Source organism: Poromitra crassiceps (genome assembly GCF_964638095.1).
Source record: "Poromitra crassiceps genome assembly, chromosome: 28".
In the NCBI taxonomy this organism is placed as follows: domain Eukaryota; kingdom Metazoa; phylum Chordata; class Actinopteri; order Beryciformes; family Melamphaidae; genus Poromitra; species Poromitra crassiceps.
The window spans coordinates 4,862,524-4,879,965 of NC_139651.1; the positions used below are offsets into that span (position 1 = coordinate 4,862,524).

The window sequence follows — 17,442 nt, forward strand, 5'->3', positions numbered from 1 at the left end:
TTAACACTCAATAACTGTCAAATTAAATGACAGACTTCAAAACCGTTTACAGTTTTCTGATATACTACTGATGTTCTAATGATACAAAGCTGGTTGAAAATGGGCGGAGTGTTCCTTTAATTCTTCTGGCAAGCAGCATAGTTTTGAACAGTGGCTACAGGAGGTTTGTTGTTGCTGAGAAGCACTGGTATGTAGGGTTGGGCATCGAGAACCAGTTCCAAATTGGAATATACCGGTAACTGAATATGTGTAATGGTTAAACAAAAGAGAGAGAGAGAAAAGGTGGAATAAGCATGTGACCCGTTTTGAACCCGCCCCCAAAGAATCGGAATAGAGGATCAATAAGAAGAATCGGAACCATCACAGGTGTGCTTTTATATATTCCAATATTATAGCGTTCATATTTAAATGAGCAGTGCGTTATGCACTATGTGTGTGCTGAGGGTGGAGAGGGTTCACATATTACAAGATGGTAGATTTCATCAAAACGAACTGTCATTTAGCTACAGCTAGGTGTGGGGTGACACATAGTAAATATATCACTCACCGCTGTGTTTATTGGGTATTTTACGACCGCTTTGCATGTGACTCGTCCAATCAGAATTGAGGATGCTTAACTGTCAATTTTACAAGGCTCTATAATGTTATGTGAAGATCAACGTTTCCTCCTTCATAATAGTTCTGGCCGCCTAAAACCTCCCAGAATAAGAGTGCTGCTCTCAAATTCAGGATATAATTGTTTTTTTATAATCTCCAAAATGTCTGAATTTGTTGTGGTGCTATAGTGATGATATACACGGGAGGTGATCTACTACTCATTCTCTGTTACCTCGATAGTTTTTGGTAATCTGATCTGTGTGCAGGACCATAGCAACGCTGTCACCCGATCAGGTAAATCTATCAATAATTGATAATGGCATCGGTTAGCTCGCTCTCCTCTGGTTCTTATAACACACCTGTCGCTCTAGTAACTAGAGCAACAGGCTGCCAGGCCAACTAGAGTCTAGTTGGCCTTGGCAGACAGCATGGTGATATTATATTTATGTGACTCCACCAGTGTTGGGCAAGTTACTTTCAAAATGTAATATACTACATATTACTAGTTACTTTCATTTGAAAGTAATAAGTTACTTTACAATATTACTTTCTGTGTAGACTGAGTAACTCATTACTTATTTCACTACTTTTGCATTACTTTGACCAAAACAACAGCAGCAGCAGAATGACATCGCCGCCCCGGAACCATCCTGAAAAATTATTTCAACCGCCTTGAAGTCAGTGTGAAAAAAATCCAAAATTCTAAATGTTATTCCGAATGCTTTGTTATTGTCATCTATAGTGGTTATTTGCATAAAAACACACAGTTTGATTAGGAAATTATTGTATATTTTTTTTAAATATGTGCTTTGATTTAATAAAATGTAACTCAATTTGTAACTTGAGTTACTTGACAAAGTAACCGGTATAATATTACTGAAATCCTATAAGTAATAAGTTATATTACTGAGTTACTGCTAAAAGTAATATATTACATGTAATATGTTACTTTTGTAATGAGTTACCCCCAACACTGGACTCCACATAGATTGTATCCTTCCGCAAACTCACCTCTGATGGAAGGCAACAAGTTCACGCTTCTTCTCTGGGGGCTGTCGCAAGCAGTGTCGGGCAGTAAAGTAAAGCGTTCCTGTAATTGGATTACTTTCAGTAACTAGTAGGGATGTCACAAATATATCGTCCCACAATATATTGCGATATCAAAACGTGACAATATGTATCGTTGAGATGAAATCTCATATCGCGAGAAAAAGAAGGTGAACATGGTGGCACTGATCTGCATCTGATTGCATGCTCGCTCTCCTTTTCATTGCTTTGTTTGAACAGACGAGGGACGTTACAGACACGGAGGATGAAAATGGAGAAATTACTCAAATTAGCGTGGCGCATGCCCCCTCAACTTACAAATCGATAGCAAAAAAACGTCACATCGTATCGTTATCGTGAACCCAATATCGTGTATTGTATCGTATCGTGAACTGAGTGTATCGTGACACCCCTAGTGACTAGTGATGTAAGGGATTACAATTTCCAAAACAGTAAATATATTAGTTACTCATCCAAGCAAATTCAAGTTACTGCATTATCCTTTCTAAAACAAAGTGTGGAGATACTGTAGGTCTGGCCAGAGCGATCTAGTAAGAGAGTGGCGTCAGCGGAGGTCCAAAATGCATGACTCAGTAGCCAATGAACAGCCAGGAAGGAGGCGTGCGCTACTTTTGAATGCTAAAATGAAGCAGATAATGTACAATTTGATTCTTTAAACGTCGGACCCTTTCAAAGTACATCACAAACTGTCCATTTTGCTGCAACTCGACAGCGCTGCTTAATCCAGAACCTTACTTCCTGGAACTCTTGAGATTAAAAAACTGGTCCATTGGAGTGAACGGAGATGTCGTGACTCTTCTATATATACGGCTCTGGGTTTGGCTATGTGAGAGTACTGCGTTGCCTGGACGAGGTTCGTCTTTTGTCCCTACTGTATATGCAGGTAGGCAAATAAATGAAAAGTTTGCGGTTTGCCAGTAACGTAACTAATTACTTTTGATACCAAGTAATAAGTCAAGTAATTGTATTACTTTTTAAAGGAGTAATAAGTAACCAATTACATTTCCTGAGCAACTTGCCCAACACTGGTCGCAAGGCATTCTGGGAGGAAATCAGAGAGGATACAACAAAAAAAGCGAATGACATCACTTCATCCCGAAATAACTGCTGGAATGCACCGACTCTCACAGATCCCATCTAACAGATCCTATCTAACAGTTGTTAGATAGGATCTGAGGGTGGATTTTTACCTTCTCCCCGCCGACGGAAGGTCTTCTTCTCCTCCTCATCAGAGAGCTGTACCATCACCAGGCGCGGGGATGGGAGCTTTCCTGGGGGGGGGCTGAGATAGGCAGATGTTTCTCTCCTGCTCCAGGCAGGAAATGGGCGAAACCTTGCTGGAAATGATTGTCTCCAGCACGGCTGTCCTGGAGAAGGAAGCCACTCCTGATAGCAGGGAGGCTATTGGTTTCCTGTTGTGGTGCCGACAGTTTTGGCTTCACCGTGCGCTGGCAGAAAGAATGCCGGGGGTCAAGGAAACGCTGCTCTAACAAGTGGTGGAGTCTTACAACACGCCGTCGTCGGCCTAGCAGAGATAACGCACTGAAGAGTCCTGCTTTATAATACTAAAGTGTAAGTTACATAAGGAACCGTTTCATGTTTAATTACCACAAGCAGTCATTTAATTATTTAGTATTCGTGTCGTCGTTTTGATCTGCTAGCAACTGGTCAACTTAAGGAACAGTTGACCCAAAAGTAAAATGTGGGTCATCATCTACTCCACCTCATGCCAGTTGAAACACAGGTGAAGGTTTGTCCATATAACAGACACAGGGATATATAAAACCATATAAATATACCATAATAAATAAAACCAGTCACCATTGACTTCAGTTGTGAAGTATTGAAGTCAGTTTGGTGACTGGTTTTGTCTCGAGTTGTGCTGGCAAACTCCCCCGTGTGTTATCCGGACAAACTGTGGATGTGAGGGCAAGATGGAGCTCTGTGATAAGAAAAATGTCTTATTTCGAAGATTTTCGAAATTATCATCAGTGGCATCTACATGCTGCCATAAGCCAAAAGCACTTCACATGCAAATACATTGACACACTTTAAAAGAAATTATGCTATCTTGTAATAATTTAGATTATTTTACGTTTTTTTGTCCACTGTCACCAAATAGCTCATTTATCATTTTTAACCTGCGAAAGATGAGCGACTATTAATACTCCTATTTAATTTATAAACAACAAAATCTCTAAATGAGTCATACTTATCAACTCTAACGAGCATGTTTTGTATCTAGGCCTAGCCACATTCAGCCATCACATCGCTAATTTAATCGATCGTCTGGTAGGAGGAGCTTTCGGTCTTGTATCGATTATCAAACACCCAGTCAATCAGGCTTTGCGAAACACAAGCCAATTAGCCCCACAGTGGCATATCAGAAAGAACATTTTTAATAGTTGAAATAAATACTCCGTTACATGCATGATCAAAGAACACATTAAAATACTATGGTAAGTCTGGTAAATAGTGTAAAACCTATGGCACACACTCACAGCAGCTTTTACCCATTAACAATTCACACATGTTTGAACAACAAGCATTGAGAGACACTCTTCCCAATCTCACAAAAGCACACGGTCGCCCGGCCATAGGTTCACACAGCGAGGCTACATCCATCAACAAGGCTGCTGTTTTCACCGTAGCTGAAAACTGAGGTAAACTTTTCAGGTTTTTTTGAAAGACCAGCTGTCTATTGGCAAAGAAAGGGCCGTCAGTTGAGCGCGATCGCCGGTTTTTGCCGAGGTGAAGTGGTCGGTTTCTTAGGAAACGTTTTGGTCACATCCAGCGCGACGCAAAACCCTGTAGCGGTTGTCGTTGTGCTCCTTAAAACACGTTGAAGACACTTCATCCATATGAACAGACCTATACAGACAGCCTTCTTTTTTGATGTTACTCTGTTTTCTCTAAAAACCTGACGAACAGGGCTAACCCCGGTGAGTCTTTGGTATGCCAAAAATAAGGAGAGAGGAGGAGACCGGTGATCATTCACGTCAAAGATGGCTGACCTAACCCTCTCTTCCTAAACTAATTCACAGAATGCGAGTTGACTGGCGGCAGAGTCCGCGGGGAGGAGCGTTCTCGGAGCGCCTGGGTGAGCAGCGTGCAGCCGTCCGACACGGCGCAGGCCGAGTTGCGCAGGCGCTCCCGGTAGTCCGCCATCCTGGAGCTGCTCTCGGGATGCTGGGCGACGTCCCGGAGGCCCTGGGTGAGGAGCACGCACGCCGAGACCACGCTCATGGCCCCCCCTAGGACGGCAGTCTGTACCCCCTTCCCCTCGGCGGAGATACTCGCGGCCCGGCCCAGGAACTGAGGCTCCGTTGCGAAGCCCACCAGGGCGTTGACGGCCTGCACCAGCGCGGCGCTGAAGAGGACACAGCGGTTCCTGGTCAGCTCGCTGGGCTGGGTCTTCACCTGGGGGGGATATGGCAAAAATCTCATATCAGCGATATGGACCAAAAAATCATATCTCTGTATTTTTAGGCTGAATGGCGATACATATCTTGCCATTTTTGTATGAAGTGAGCTAAATGTTCGGTTGTAAGTCAATGCCACAGGTGAGATGTCACAAGCGCTTTTATTGAAACAAGACTGATCAAAATAAAATGATATTTTGCTTTCACTAAATATTTACACAATGAGATTTTTGACGAGGAAAAAAGGCAGCGGTTGTAAACATCCATAATTACATTTGCGTATATTATAAAGTATATTACCCGCCGTCACTCAGAGACGCTAACGTTACTTAGCGTGTGAGTGGAGCAGCGCTCAGCAGTAGTAACAGATGACTAACTGCAGCACTTAAAAGTCTGAGGCGAAGACAATAACTTGGTGCTGCTCAGTCGTCTGCTTCACCTCAAAAAAAACCTGCGCCCGCTCAGCGTCTGGGACAACGATGTAGGGTTGTCAAAAGTATTGATAGCATCGAAAAGGATACAATACTCATTTGCCACAGTTTCGATACCATCAGGGCTTTCTTTGAATGAAAAATCAAAAATTTTCCCCTACCGATCTGTTATAGGTAGGGTACCTGTTGCTTCAACAAGCTAAATGTGTTCTGATGGCTAGAGCAGGGCTAATCTGCTGTCTTTGATCAAAAAGTTCAAAGTTTGATCAGGCCTAGATTATAGAGAAGTGTGCGTCTGTCTGTCCGTCCATCTGTCTAAACTTTATTTTTATGCCTCTTGATGTGTCGTCATCCCCCCTTCCCGTGGTATCGAAAATGGTATCGAGTATGGATATTTTCCTGGGTATCGGTATCGAAGTAGAAATGATACATTAGTATCGTGACATCCCTAATAAGATGTTAACATAATGTCAGTAACAACAGCTGAGCACTCCGCCTCCCCCTCATTTTGTTATTCTCATACAGGCAGGAAGTAAGATGCTTTCAAATTAATGTATTAATTAATGAATCATTCAAATAAAAAAGGCTGTGGACCATTTATCTTAATTGCCAGTTATGTTTCATATTGTAGCCTATGTCAGTGTACTCAGGACACCAGTGAGTGAAAATATTGCCCCCTTTTCTATTCATTCATTCATTGAATTAAATCCATACAGTTGTTCCTGCAATTTACCATTATGGACAAATAAAGAAAATGTTTGTCTGGATTTTGTGTGCCCTGTATGCAACATGAAGGCCCTTTACCACACACCTGTGTAAGTGATGAACTGCACTACTTCGGTTGTTTTTAGACGTGGTAACGGACGTTTTATACGCGTCTTTATACGAGTCGAGTCTCATATCACGTTCTGGATATAATATGGATATATTGCCCGGGCCCCTTCTTCTTCACCTCTTTGACGCAGGCCAGGAAGGCCGTGCCACTGGTGCTCATGCTCTTGACGCTCAGTTTGAACTGCTCTTTGGCGAAGCGGTCCCTGGAGTGCTCGCTGGCCAGCGACGAGGCGTCCGTCAGAGTCTTCAGGTTGGTGGAGATGTTCTGAGAGAGCTCCAGGAGCAGCTGGGGGGTGAGGTCAGGCAGGGCCGTGACCCGGAGGACGCCGCAGCTCTGCTCCACCTCGTGCCGGCAGCGGGTCACCTTGTAGGAGGGATGCAAATTTTAATCAATTGCCTTAATTGATTAATTGGTCGTGTTAACGATCAATTAATCATTATATTAAAAAAAAAAATTTTTTGACATACAAAAATGCAGGTATTTACACCTGTCTTTAGGCCTACTCAACAAGTTAATCAACCAACCAAACTTTCTGCATCAGCTGTCATTGTGCTTGTAGACGTGCTGAATTTCAACATTGTATTACAATGTTTACAATGAAAACTGTTGTCTTTGGGTGTAATTCTTGGACTTTTTGCCTGCTTGCGTGGCTTTCTTCTTCCTCTGTATAAGCTCTGTTAAATCATTTCAGCTAAAAAAAAATAAGAGAGAAAATAGCACATAGCCTATATTGTCGATTTCGGTTCAAATGTTTTGGTTAGAGCTGATTAATTGATTAGTCGATCAACAGAAAATTAATCAACAACTGATTTGACTAATCCACCACCATAAATATTCTCAACATGGCTCCAACAACAACTATTTTGATAACCGATTAATCATTTTGAGTAATTTTTTAAAGGAAAAAAAACGTACAAATTCTCTGATTCTAGCTTCCCAAATGTGAATATTTTCTGGTTTCTTTACTTCTCTATGACAGTAAAGTGAATATCTTTGGGTTGTGGACAAAACAAGACATTTGAGGACTTCATCTTGGGCTTTGGGAAACACTGAATGACATTTTCCACCATTTTCTGACATTTTATAGACCAAACAACTAATTGATTAATCGAGAAAATAATCGGCAGATGAATCGGTAATGAAAATTGCAGCCCTAGTTTTGATCGATCAAATCCTTAACGCCGATGAACCGCTTGTTGATTAATCGTTACCATCCCTCCCTACCTTGTAGCGGTCCACCAGCCCCGGCAGGCAGGGCTGAGCGCCGGGCGTCTCCACGGCCGCCAGGTAGGCGGCGTGCGTGGAGCACTCCGTCAAGGACACCACCAGGTCGCCCATCTCCAGGAGCCGGTCGGCCACCTCGGTGAAGCGGCCCATGTTGAGCTGGCTCTGGATGTCGTGCGTGAGGATGGAGAGCTCCTTGGTCCTGGCGATGGCCGTGTCGCGACACTGGTCGAAGGTGTCGGCCACCGCCACGCCGTCGGCCGTCAACACCGGCCTGGTCTCGCTGGACAGCAGGAGGAGGTCGGCCACCAGCTGCATCTTGCCCTTACACGCGTCACAGACCGAGGAGAGCCGCTTCCTCTGCTGCAGGCTGCCCCCCGGTGTGCTGGCCGATCCCTCGCTAGGTGACTTGCCAGAGCCACCGCTAGCCATAATAAGGGGGAAGGAGGAGGGTGAAACCTCTCTTCTGGAGGGGTCCGATTATATCTAGTTTTCTGCTGCTGCACACCGCATTGTACTGTTTAAGACATTTTCTAAAATATGCTAATACAACACCGCACTGTTTTTTTTTTTTTAACAAAATCTTTTAAATATCAACTGGCCAAATAGTCTTCCTTGAATTCCTTCAGAGTATAGGTAATCCTTTCTACATTATAAATTGACACACAGGAGGACATGTATTCTCAATGTAAACATCTAGTAAGAGCTAAACCAAATGACTGCATTGAAGTGTGTCTGAGAAATATCCCCGCTGCTAATAGATCCATTGATGAATTCTGAAACGTGGTTGTTTAAAAGACATGGTGAATGACCTACACTATGATCTGGCATATTCCCAAAGTTATTTGCTCTTTAGTTACTAGTATTTCTTTTCTTTTCTTTTTTTTTACAATGAAAACACAATTATAATCCCTTCAATTTCTAAGTAATCAGTGTAATAAGCTATTTGCTTTGTTTACAGATTAATTTAAATGCCCTGAAAAAAACAATCTGAAACTCTACCTACTGTTAGTCCCAGGTGTTTGTGAAACAGAACAATTCACAGGTTGTTGAATTATTGATCGCATAAAAATCACACACAAACTGCAGTGCCACCAAGGTGCCTCCTAAGGCAAAGTGCAGACTGACAATGAAAACAAAAACAAAACAAACGAACAAAAAAGCTCCTTATCTTTTGAAATAAGAACACGTTCCCAATTGGAATCACCTTACAACAGCTGAACTGCCTCAATGTTATTTTACTAGATGCCTTTTTGAGGGTCTTTTTCTTTTACTATAATCAAGAATATATCAACTCAACATTTAGTAGATGCCTTCTTAGTTTTTTTTGTTTTTTTTTACTATGATCAAGAGGATATAGTTTTGTGTCTACTTGCATGGGGGCAAGTAGGCTGTAACAGCACCGAGGACTTGTCCGAGTTATTCCCACTGAGTTTGACCGGCCAGACTGCACTGAGAGACGGACTCATGCTGGTTACAAACCGGGCACCGCCCGGGCAGCTCTTGTGGACCACTGGAGGAGTTGTGTTTCTCTCCAGCACCATCATCTCACGAGTCCTCCTCCCAAGTCAAATCCACCGAAAGGCCGAGTGTCCAACAACTCCACTAGCACCTCCATCCACTTTCAACCTCTCCCTCTTCAGGCGCAGCCCCGCGTTAGCTAGTAGTTGGTCGGGTCGCTTCGACTCCATATGTCCGTCCTCCACCTCCTCCTCCTCCTCGGCTTAACTCGGGACCTGAGTGTGTGTAACCCCGCATATCCTCAGTGGGGACTCGGTGTTGAGATCCATACCGGTCGCAGGTCCCCCGGACGCACAACTCGCTTATTTAAGCGCTTCTCACGGCCACAAACCCCCCGAAACGTAGCTTGAAGAAGTGGCCGTTATTCCCAAAAGGTTGAAAGTCGTGCTGCTGCGCGCTCCCGCTACAGTATGAGGAAGCGGGGCGCGCTCCCGCTACAGTATGAGGAAGCGGGGAGGGTGTGGTCGACTCGCGGCTGAACGGCTTGGCTGGAGCCAAGTTGTAGCAACGGACCAACACAAGGGAAGCCTTCCGTTTAATTAAGAGTTTGTACGGTGTCTGTCAACGGGCGGTAGTCTCACAGTATCCATGTCGCTAGGAAATATTCCGCTTATTCGGTCGCTAAACCGCCCCGAGGAGTTTTCCAACTGATTTTGAGAGCTTTAGCCCATAGTTTCAGGGCTGACTGATCCTCTGCCATGATGAGACATCTGCGTCAACCGCGTCAAGCCAACCAAGTACGACCGGAAGCTAGGCGGGATTGTCTTCAAAATAAAAGCATAAATAACTGAAGCGAGTAATTATACATAATGAGTTGATCGCTCAGACAACACTAATTGTGTCAAAAACGTAAGTGGCTCCACAGCTTTGCTTTTAAGTGTTTATGATTATGGCGTGTGTATTAGTATCTCCCCAATATGTTCGTTATGGTCACGTATGTCAGTAAAAGGGGATTATTTTGAGTCCAGACCGGACGTTGTAATATTTATACTGGCTAGCTTGACATCCTGGCCCCGGCGACGTCCTCCTGGGTGCATTTCAACTACCGGTGTAAGGGCAAAGTTACACCCAAAAACCCAATATTATCCAGCTCCAGCTGGGGCCAGTACAGGGCACGCCCCTACAGAGCATGCTAAGTACAGAGCACGCCCATAGCGCTCCTTCCCAAACAAGAACATTTTACATAATAATAATAATAATAATAATAATAATAATAATAATAATAATAATAATAATAATGATAATAATAATGATAATGATAATAAGAATAAGAATAAGAATAAGAATAAAAAAAATATGTCATGTTTTACATATTCTCACAAAGCGATCTAGATGGATAAATAGTACTACAGCTGAGAGGAAAATGTATAGCTTTTACATTTCTATATACATGGTATATCATAATTATTACATCTTTATTATCACACAATTAACCCTATTATCATGTTGTTACTAAGCTGTAATGTAAAATGCCATCAGTAATTCCTTGACAGCCTATTTGTATACTGCTTGCGTTTTTGCCAATGTGACACACAGAGATTTCAGAATCACTTTAACAACAGCGCTTAGGCCTACACATAGAAGCGGATGTGAACGTGTGCATGGTCAGATCTACAGATGGAAGAAACATGTGCATTATATTGTAAGTGATTCACATGGTCAGATGCCATTTACAACTGTAGAATATCTACATAAATAGATTATGTATTGGCTTAAATACAGACGTAGCCTATATTATCCAGATACGTACAGGTCATGTGCAAGAATAGTCAATAGGCTATCCACACACACAGACACACAATATTCTAATTTTGAATTCTCAACGGATTGGCAAATGTTCAAGTCAATATTGAATAAATGTCTCATAATATGCTCATGTTCATGTTTCTACCCCCCCCCCCCCCCCCCCCGGGAATATATTTTCCTAGTTCAAGCACAGTTCTTGAGCTACAACTTCTGAGTCTGCTGGTTTTCATTGCAACCAAACACAGCAGCTGATTATAAGGATGAGCTCTCTCTTGCAGTTGTTACATAACATATCACTGAAATGACCTGCAGACTCTTGGGTCATGATGACACAGTTGCACTGCAATAGTCTATTTGCCTTGTGCTAATACACTGAAGGTGTGCGTGTGTGTGTGTGCGCGCGCATGTGTGTGTGTGTGTGTGTGTGTGTGTGAGAGAGAGAGAGAGAGAGAACTTGTGTATTGTCAGTGGGACTCACAGCTGCACAGGGCACGGTGCCATTGGGTGGAGACATCCAGAGAGGAAACAGCTCTACAAGTTTCTGTCATCGGGGCTGACCTCCACCGCTCCACTGACCCCACCAACACACACACACACACACACACACACACACACACACACACACACACACACACACACATCGCCCGCTAACAACATCTGACAACTCAGCAGAATGTTCACTGGCCTATTGTATCATATTTATGGCTGTAGTTACTTGAGTTAGACAAAATATACTGAGCTGATATTGGCATGTTATTTGGTAAACCACTTTTTGTGTTGCCAGTAGGTGGCGCAATGCCAAATTGCACGAAATTCGTCACTGCACTCCATCAGGTCCCCCTAAGCACACTCCCAAAGTTTGAAGCCGACTGGACGAACGGTTCTCGAGATAAACGTTTTTTTGTGTGCGTTTGCCAGTAGGTGGCGCTATGCCGTATACCACGGAATTCGGCACTGCACTCTGTCGGGTTCCCAGCAGCGCAATCCCCGAGTTTGAAGTCGATCGGACAAACGATTCTTGAGATAAACAACTTTTTGTGTTGTCAGTAGGTGGCGCTAAGACGAATTGCGCGAAATTCGGCACTGCACTCCATCCCTAGTCTACTCCATCCCTAAGTGCACTCCCCAAGTTTGAGGTCGACAAACAGTTTTCGAGATAAACCACTTTTTGTGTTTGCCAGTAGGTGATGCTATGCCATATAAATTAGCACGGAATTCAGCACTGCACTCTATCGGGTTCCCAGCAGCGCAATCCCCGAGTTTGAAGTCGATCGGACCAACGGTTTTTGAGATAAACAACTTTTTGTGTTGTTAGTAGGTGGCTCTATGCCGATTCTGTGTGTGTGTATGTGTGTGTTTGGGGGGGGGGGGTACCACGCCACCCCGGTTGCTTTAAATCAGGATTGGTTGATTTAAATCCTGGGACAAAGTCATGATTGGTTGCTGGGGGGGGGGGGGGGGGTCATGGTTCGTTACTCCTACACTGATTGTAGTCATTAGGTATGTAAATCTAAGGTGGGGAGCAGATTGGGGGCAAGGAGCCTAAACAAGTGTAGACTTGAAGCTACCTTGTACCCCCCTGCCCTGCCGCACTTGGGGACACAATATAAGTGGATAGAAAGCAGGGAGCTTGTAACAGACTAATATAGGAGTTCCTACCCAGAAGAAAAGGGAAGGGCGTCCCATCTCTGTCAGTAATAACCCACTTTCCATCACCTCACCTCAGTCAGTTTCAGAGTTGGGGTCCGTTACTCAAAAAAGTAATGTATTACACATTACACATTACTTTCAAAAAAAGTAATGCCTTACTTTACTTGATTACTCCCTGGAGAAAGTAATTTGTTACACTACCCGTTACATTACTTTTGCGTTACTCCGTAACATCGCCTGAGATGCATTGTCACATAATTTGCCAGTTAAAAATACAACATTAAACCTTACATATGCCCATATATTAGCACAAATCTCTATAATAAGGTAGGTTGCAAAACTTTTCCTGTCTGATGGTGGCTGTCCGTTCTCTGCCATCTGTATTTTGCTGGCGATTTCATTCTACTGTTGAAACCATCCAGTCTATGGTTGAAACTGGCAACATTTCCTCTATCATGTACAGGCAACAACATCTCTGATTTTGATGTTACCTGGTGAAAAGCAAGCTTTTGCTTCTTGCTTGGGGTGCATATCGCCACCCCTCAAAAGTTGTTTTGTAGAGGACAAGGCGGGTGCTAATGTGCGAGGGGTATTTACAGACCCCACCGCTGTATGTGGGTTTCTCTTATGGTTTACATTTCATTTCATTTTGTCCAATATTCAAATATTCCAGAATTGCATGTTGTGTTCAAATAAATATTATTTCTATCTAACACTTTTTAGCCTGATTTAATTGTAAAACAGAGCGTAAAAAGTTATGCAAAGGCTTCTGGGAAATTTAACCTGTGGAAGAGGAAAGTGGGCGGAGTTCCCAGCATGCCCTGGGGTAGGCTACTGTGTTTTGTGTTTTTGTGTCAATTGTTTGTTTGTCAATGTGTTTTGGAGGTTAAAATGACTTCTTGTTCTATATACATGATGTTAGTTATCTGATCAGTTATGTGTCGACTAATAGTGCTGTTCTGCATGCTAATACAAAGTTGAAATATTGGCACCATGGTTGATTCTGTTGTGCAGTTAAGTGACACGTCTGATGGGGCACAGGATCTGCTATTACAACAGAGATCTTTTCTCTCTACACTTATCTTGCTAGTACGCAAGTAACGAGATCCGTGTTTGATTAGTAAATGTAATGTGATTATTGCACGGACAGTAGTGCCTTACTACTTGCAAAAGTAAGGCCCAGGAAATATGCTTCACAATTGTGACCTGAAAAGACAAAATGAAAGCTTACACACTCATATCAGCATGCAGTAACATTCTGTCAGTCCAGTTTTGAAAACAGTTCCTCTAAATATTACAAATATTATTCTGATGTTGAAGATGTGACAGCATTTTTGTGGTTTAAGGCAGGTGGATTTGAATGGTAATGTAGCCTATTGTTTCTCAAAAATAACAAAATACAATGAGAAAAAGACAAAAAGAAGTTGAAGGAGCCAAGGAGGTGAATTTTAACATGAGCTTTAATCTGAAGTTTCCTTATGTGGTGCCTTTCCCCCTTTCTTCCTTTTCCTATCGTCTTCCTCTAGACACGCCCCCTCGCGTCTTGTGACCGGTAAAAACTGCTGAGCCAATCAGAGCGCACCATCTGTAAACATGGCGTCTGACTTCAGGTGGAAATGTGTGGTGCTCTTGCTCTGCACATATCTGTTATGTGTTATAGCGGCTGACAGTAAAAATAAGCAGAAGAAAAAGAAAGATATCCGGGATTACAATGATGCGGATATGGCACGGCTTCTGGAGGAATGGGAGGTACGTTAACGATAGCGTTAATATATTGGTTTTCATCCAGTCAGCTTCCAGACAGTGCTAGCTTAGCTGGTAGCTAACTAACATTAGCGGTGCATCATCACACATTCTAATGTCTACTTTAACATTAACCACTTCATTCGACCTTATTTGTGTACAATTTGCTAACCGAGTAGGGACAAATCATGAAATGGCTGCGATAGTAGTCGAGTATCTGATGCTGATACTGTACTTGTTGGATAGCCTTACGTGCCATTCTTGAGTGGACGTTCTTTTAACGTTACTCCATTCGAAAATCGGCCAATTTATTGGTGCATTCACTATCTGCGAAAGTACATAACGCTACGTTATAAAATATAACTCAAGACGTTTTCTGAATCAGTAGAGCTCTTGAATTCGGCATGTATATAACGTTATTCCACCAAGCAGCACTTTTAAATCTTATTGATTGAAATAATGGGCTACATGCACAACTCCACTACTTCCTGAAATTTAGTACAACTTCTTTATTTCCTGTCATCACTATTGGATGAACTGATTAATGTCAGGTGTGCTGCAGTCACAACAATGATCAGGCACACCTGACTAATCAATTCATCCAATAGTGTAGGACAGGAAATAAAGAAGCTGTACTAATTTCAGGAAGTAAAGAAGTTGTGCATGTAGTCTATGATGGTATATGCCGAAGTGGCTTATTGTATAAGCTTATTGGGTTGTTTGCCTCAGAAATATACAGTGAGGGGAAACCATCCAGCCAATTATAATCTAGTTCACTATTCCTGGGTCACTTCCTTGCTATGTGAAACTCTCATCACTCACACTAGACTGTTTCTCCTGTTTGCGCTACAGAAGGATGATGACATTGAGGAGGGTGACCTCCCAGAGCACAAGAGGCCTCCTCCTGCCATCGACTTCTCCAAGATGGACGCCTCCAAGCCCGAGGAGCTGCTGAAGTTGTCCAAAAAGGGGAAGACTCTGATGGTTTTTGCTACAGTTTCAGGAGATCCCACCGAGAAAGAGACGGAGGAGGTAACAGGCCTGTGGCAGGGCAGCCTCTTCAACGCCAACTTTGATGTGCAAAGGTATGAACTCGCTCACTGTAGTACATCTGACATTTGTATTACATCCTAAATCTATTCAGCTTCACCAAAGCACAGCAAAATCTGTTGTAACACTACGCATTGTTTTCTGTATGCCCCCCTGACCACCATCATCACCAGACAGCCTGCCAGCCTCCTCTAGCTGCAGGCGTCTCTCTGGGCTAAAATGTTAGTTCGGTCTGGTCGCTTCCTCTCCCAGACTCTGTTGTGTGATTCAACAGTGCGACATTCAGCCTCCTATCATCAAACTAGTTTTCTTCCAAATATACTACTGATATTAAAGTATTTAGTTATGATATTTTAGCGTCTGCTTTTCCCTGTCGCAAACATAGCATGGAAGAGGAGTGTAAACACGCAATGTCAAACATAATCACCTGATGCCGGCAGCTTCGTCATCATTGGGAGATGGTAAAAAAAAATACTGATAGTAGCACCGGTTGTCCAGGAGGAGCTTATTGATACTCGGGTACTGACCAATCAGGAACCAGTATCAATTTAGTACCGGTCCTTGGTACCCATCCCTAGCAGCGGGGCAAACAGGCACTGCACTAGTTAAAAATAAAAGATACATTGAAATAATTCTATTACATTGGTGTGTTACCCTAGGCCTGGATTTATAAGAACAATAAGCCACTTAGCTATAATTTTAACAAGGCCTTTTAGCTGTTGTTAATAGTCCGTATGTCATCCACTGCCCCCCCCCCCCCCCCCCCCTCCTCCTGCCACCAGGTTTGTGGTGGGCTCCAATAGGGTGATCTTCATGCTGCGTGACGGCAGCTACGCCTGGGAGGTCAAAGACTTCCTGGTGTCCCAGGAGCGCTGCGCCGAGGTCACCGTGGAGGGACAGGTGTTCCCCGGCCACGCCGCCAAGGAGGACCACGACAAACCCAAGCAGCAGAACGAGGTCAACGTCAAGAAGGGCAAGAAGAAGAAGAAGACGGAGGGCAAGAAGCCAGACTTGGAGGGGAACAAGGCCAGCCAGCTCAAACAGGAGCTGTGAGGGAGGCGGGATTTTTATTCCTAGGTGAAACGTGGGATGACCACGCCCCAAACTCATTTGATTGGTCGCAGCCCCTGCTTCTTCCTGAAAACGTGCAGCAAGTAAAAAAAAATGTGTTTAAGATTAGGGTTAGGTTTTTTTTATTTAATCACAACCAGACCTAAACCACATTGTTGTACTTGCCTAACCCTAATGTTTTAAAATAAGAAAAATGCTTGTTAAAAATAAATCAGCTTTGACTGGGAATCGAACCCCAGCCAGATTGGAAGGCAAGCACCTTACCCCATTAACCTATGAGCTGCGGCACAACCTGCCCTGAACTTCCCTCCCCCCCTATAACCCTAATCTTAAACACATATTTGTTTTACTTGCTGCATGTTTTCAGGAAAAAGCAGTGGCTGCGACCAATCAAATGAGTTTGGGGGCGTGGTCATCCCGCGTTTCACCTAGGAATAAAAATCTAGCGTGAGGGAGTGACACATGAGGGAGAGGACAATCACACAGCGCCCCCTGCTGGCTTTGTCTGAGTCTGTGTGAACATCAAAGTCGTCTGGGGCTACAGGGGCACCTGAGAGGAGGGAGCAAGTTCATCCATCGCTCAGAAGTCGGTGTTGTGAACGGACTATACTGTGGAAGTCAGGCTCATTGTTAACTTGACTGGTGAGCAGGTGTCAACTGCTCAGTGCTTTACAGCATCTTTTACACACACACCTCTTCCTCGTTGATATTTCATGGTCAACATGTCGCAGTGTAAAAGCACATTGCTGACTTCTCTCAAAATCATCTAGGCTTGTCAAGAGGGCGTAAAATATTCTTTATAATTAGCCATGAGATCGGTACTGTTATTTTAATTGAATTGTTTTGCCATCCCATTATCAAGTTTATTAGAAAGATAATGAAGACGGCATACACAAAAGTCATATGTGCCAAAAGTCATATTAGGCATTGGGAATGACTTCCTGGGTATCGATGCTTGAGTGATGGTACAGATATTGTAGAGTGAGTCACACCACGTCCACTGTCACTAAAAGATTGACCACACACATAGTATTCATGTTTTCTGTTTGATTTGTCACTGAATGAAAATAAACATTTTTATATG

General features: G+C 43.3%; 3 protein-coding genes across 4 annotated transcripts in view; 1 reads left to right on the top strand and 2 right to left on the bottom strand.

Moving 5' to 3' along the window:
- Window positions 1–2,910, bottom strand: part of il16 (interleukin 16) — a gene marked incomplete at its 5' end in the record, with an annotated part of 65,773 nt that extends 62,863 nt beyond the window's left edge. The window contains 1 exon segment of the mRNA XM_083662456.1: window positions 2,856–2,910. Coding sequence (XP_083518582.1) covers window positions 2,856–2,910 — 55 coding nt within the window.
- A 1,164-nt stretch (window positions 2,911–4,074) lies between these two features.
- Window positions 4,075–9,807, bottom strand: tlnrd1 (talin rod domain containing 1). 2 transcript variants are annotated; one of them, XM_083662433.1, is made up of 4 exons: window positions 8,950–9,807; window positions 7,578–8,001; window positions 6,471–6,716; window positions 4,075–5,085 (listed from the first exon to the last, which is right to left on the bottom strand). In XM_083662433.1, the coding sequence occupies exons 2-4, from the start codon at window positions 7,893–7,895 to the stop codon at window positions 4,699–4,701; spliced, it is 951 nt and encodes a 316-aa protein (XP_083518559.1). In that variant the 5' UTR covers window positions 7,896–8,001; window positions 8,950–9,807; the 3' UTR covers window positions 4,075–4,698. The 2 variants fall into 2 exon arrangements, with proteins under 2 accessions (XP_083518559.1, XP_083518558.1); XM_083662432.1 differs by having other exon boundaries at window positions 7,578–9,807.
- Window positions 9,808–14,086: 4,279 nt separating this feature from the next.
- On the top strand, window positions 14,087–17,442 carry mesd (mesoderm development LRP chaperone). Its single transcript, XM_083662130.1, has 3 exons — window positions 14,087–14,243; window positions 15,090–15,322; window positions 16,070–17,442. The coding sequence occupies exons 1-3, from the start codon at window positions 14,088–14,090 to the stop codon at window positions 16,338–16,340; spliced, it is 660 nt and encodes a 219-aa protein (XP_083518256.1). The 5' UTR covers window position 14,087; the 3' UTR covers window positions 16,341–17,442.

Excerpts from the sequence above, each read along its gene's own strand:
- tlnrd1 (XM_083662432.1), bottom strand. The coding sequence starts at position 8,009 with ATGGCTAGCGGTGGCTCTGGCAAGTCACCTAGCGAGGGATCGGCCAGC. Across the intron at positions 6,717-7,577 it reads GGCTGGTGGACCGCTACAAG|GTGACCCGCTGCCGGCACGA; the intron begins GTAGGGAGGGAT and ends CCCTCCTACAAG. Across the intron at positions 5,086-6,470 it reads TCCTGGCCTGCGTCAAAGAG|GTGAAGACCCAGCCCAGCGA; the intron begins GTGAAGAAGAAG and ends TATCCCCCCCAG.
- mesd (XM_083662130.1), top strand. The coding sequence starts at position 14,088 with ATGGCGTCTGACTTCAGGTGGAAATGTGTGGTGCTCTTGCTCTGCACA. Across the intron at positions 14,244-15,089 it reads GGCTTCTGGAGGAATGGGAG|AAGGATGATGACATTGAGGA; the intron begins GTACGTTAACGA and ends TTTGCGCTACAG. Across the intron at positions 15,323-16,069 it reads GCCAACTTTGATGTGCAAAG|GTTTGTGGTGGGCTCCAATA; the intron begins GTATGAACTCGC and ends TCCTGCCACCAG.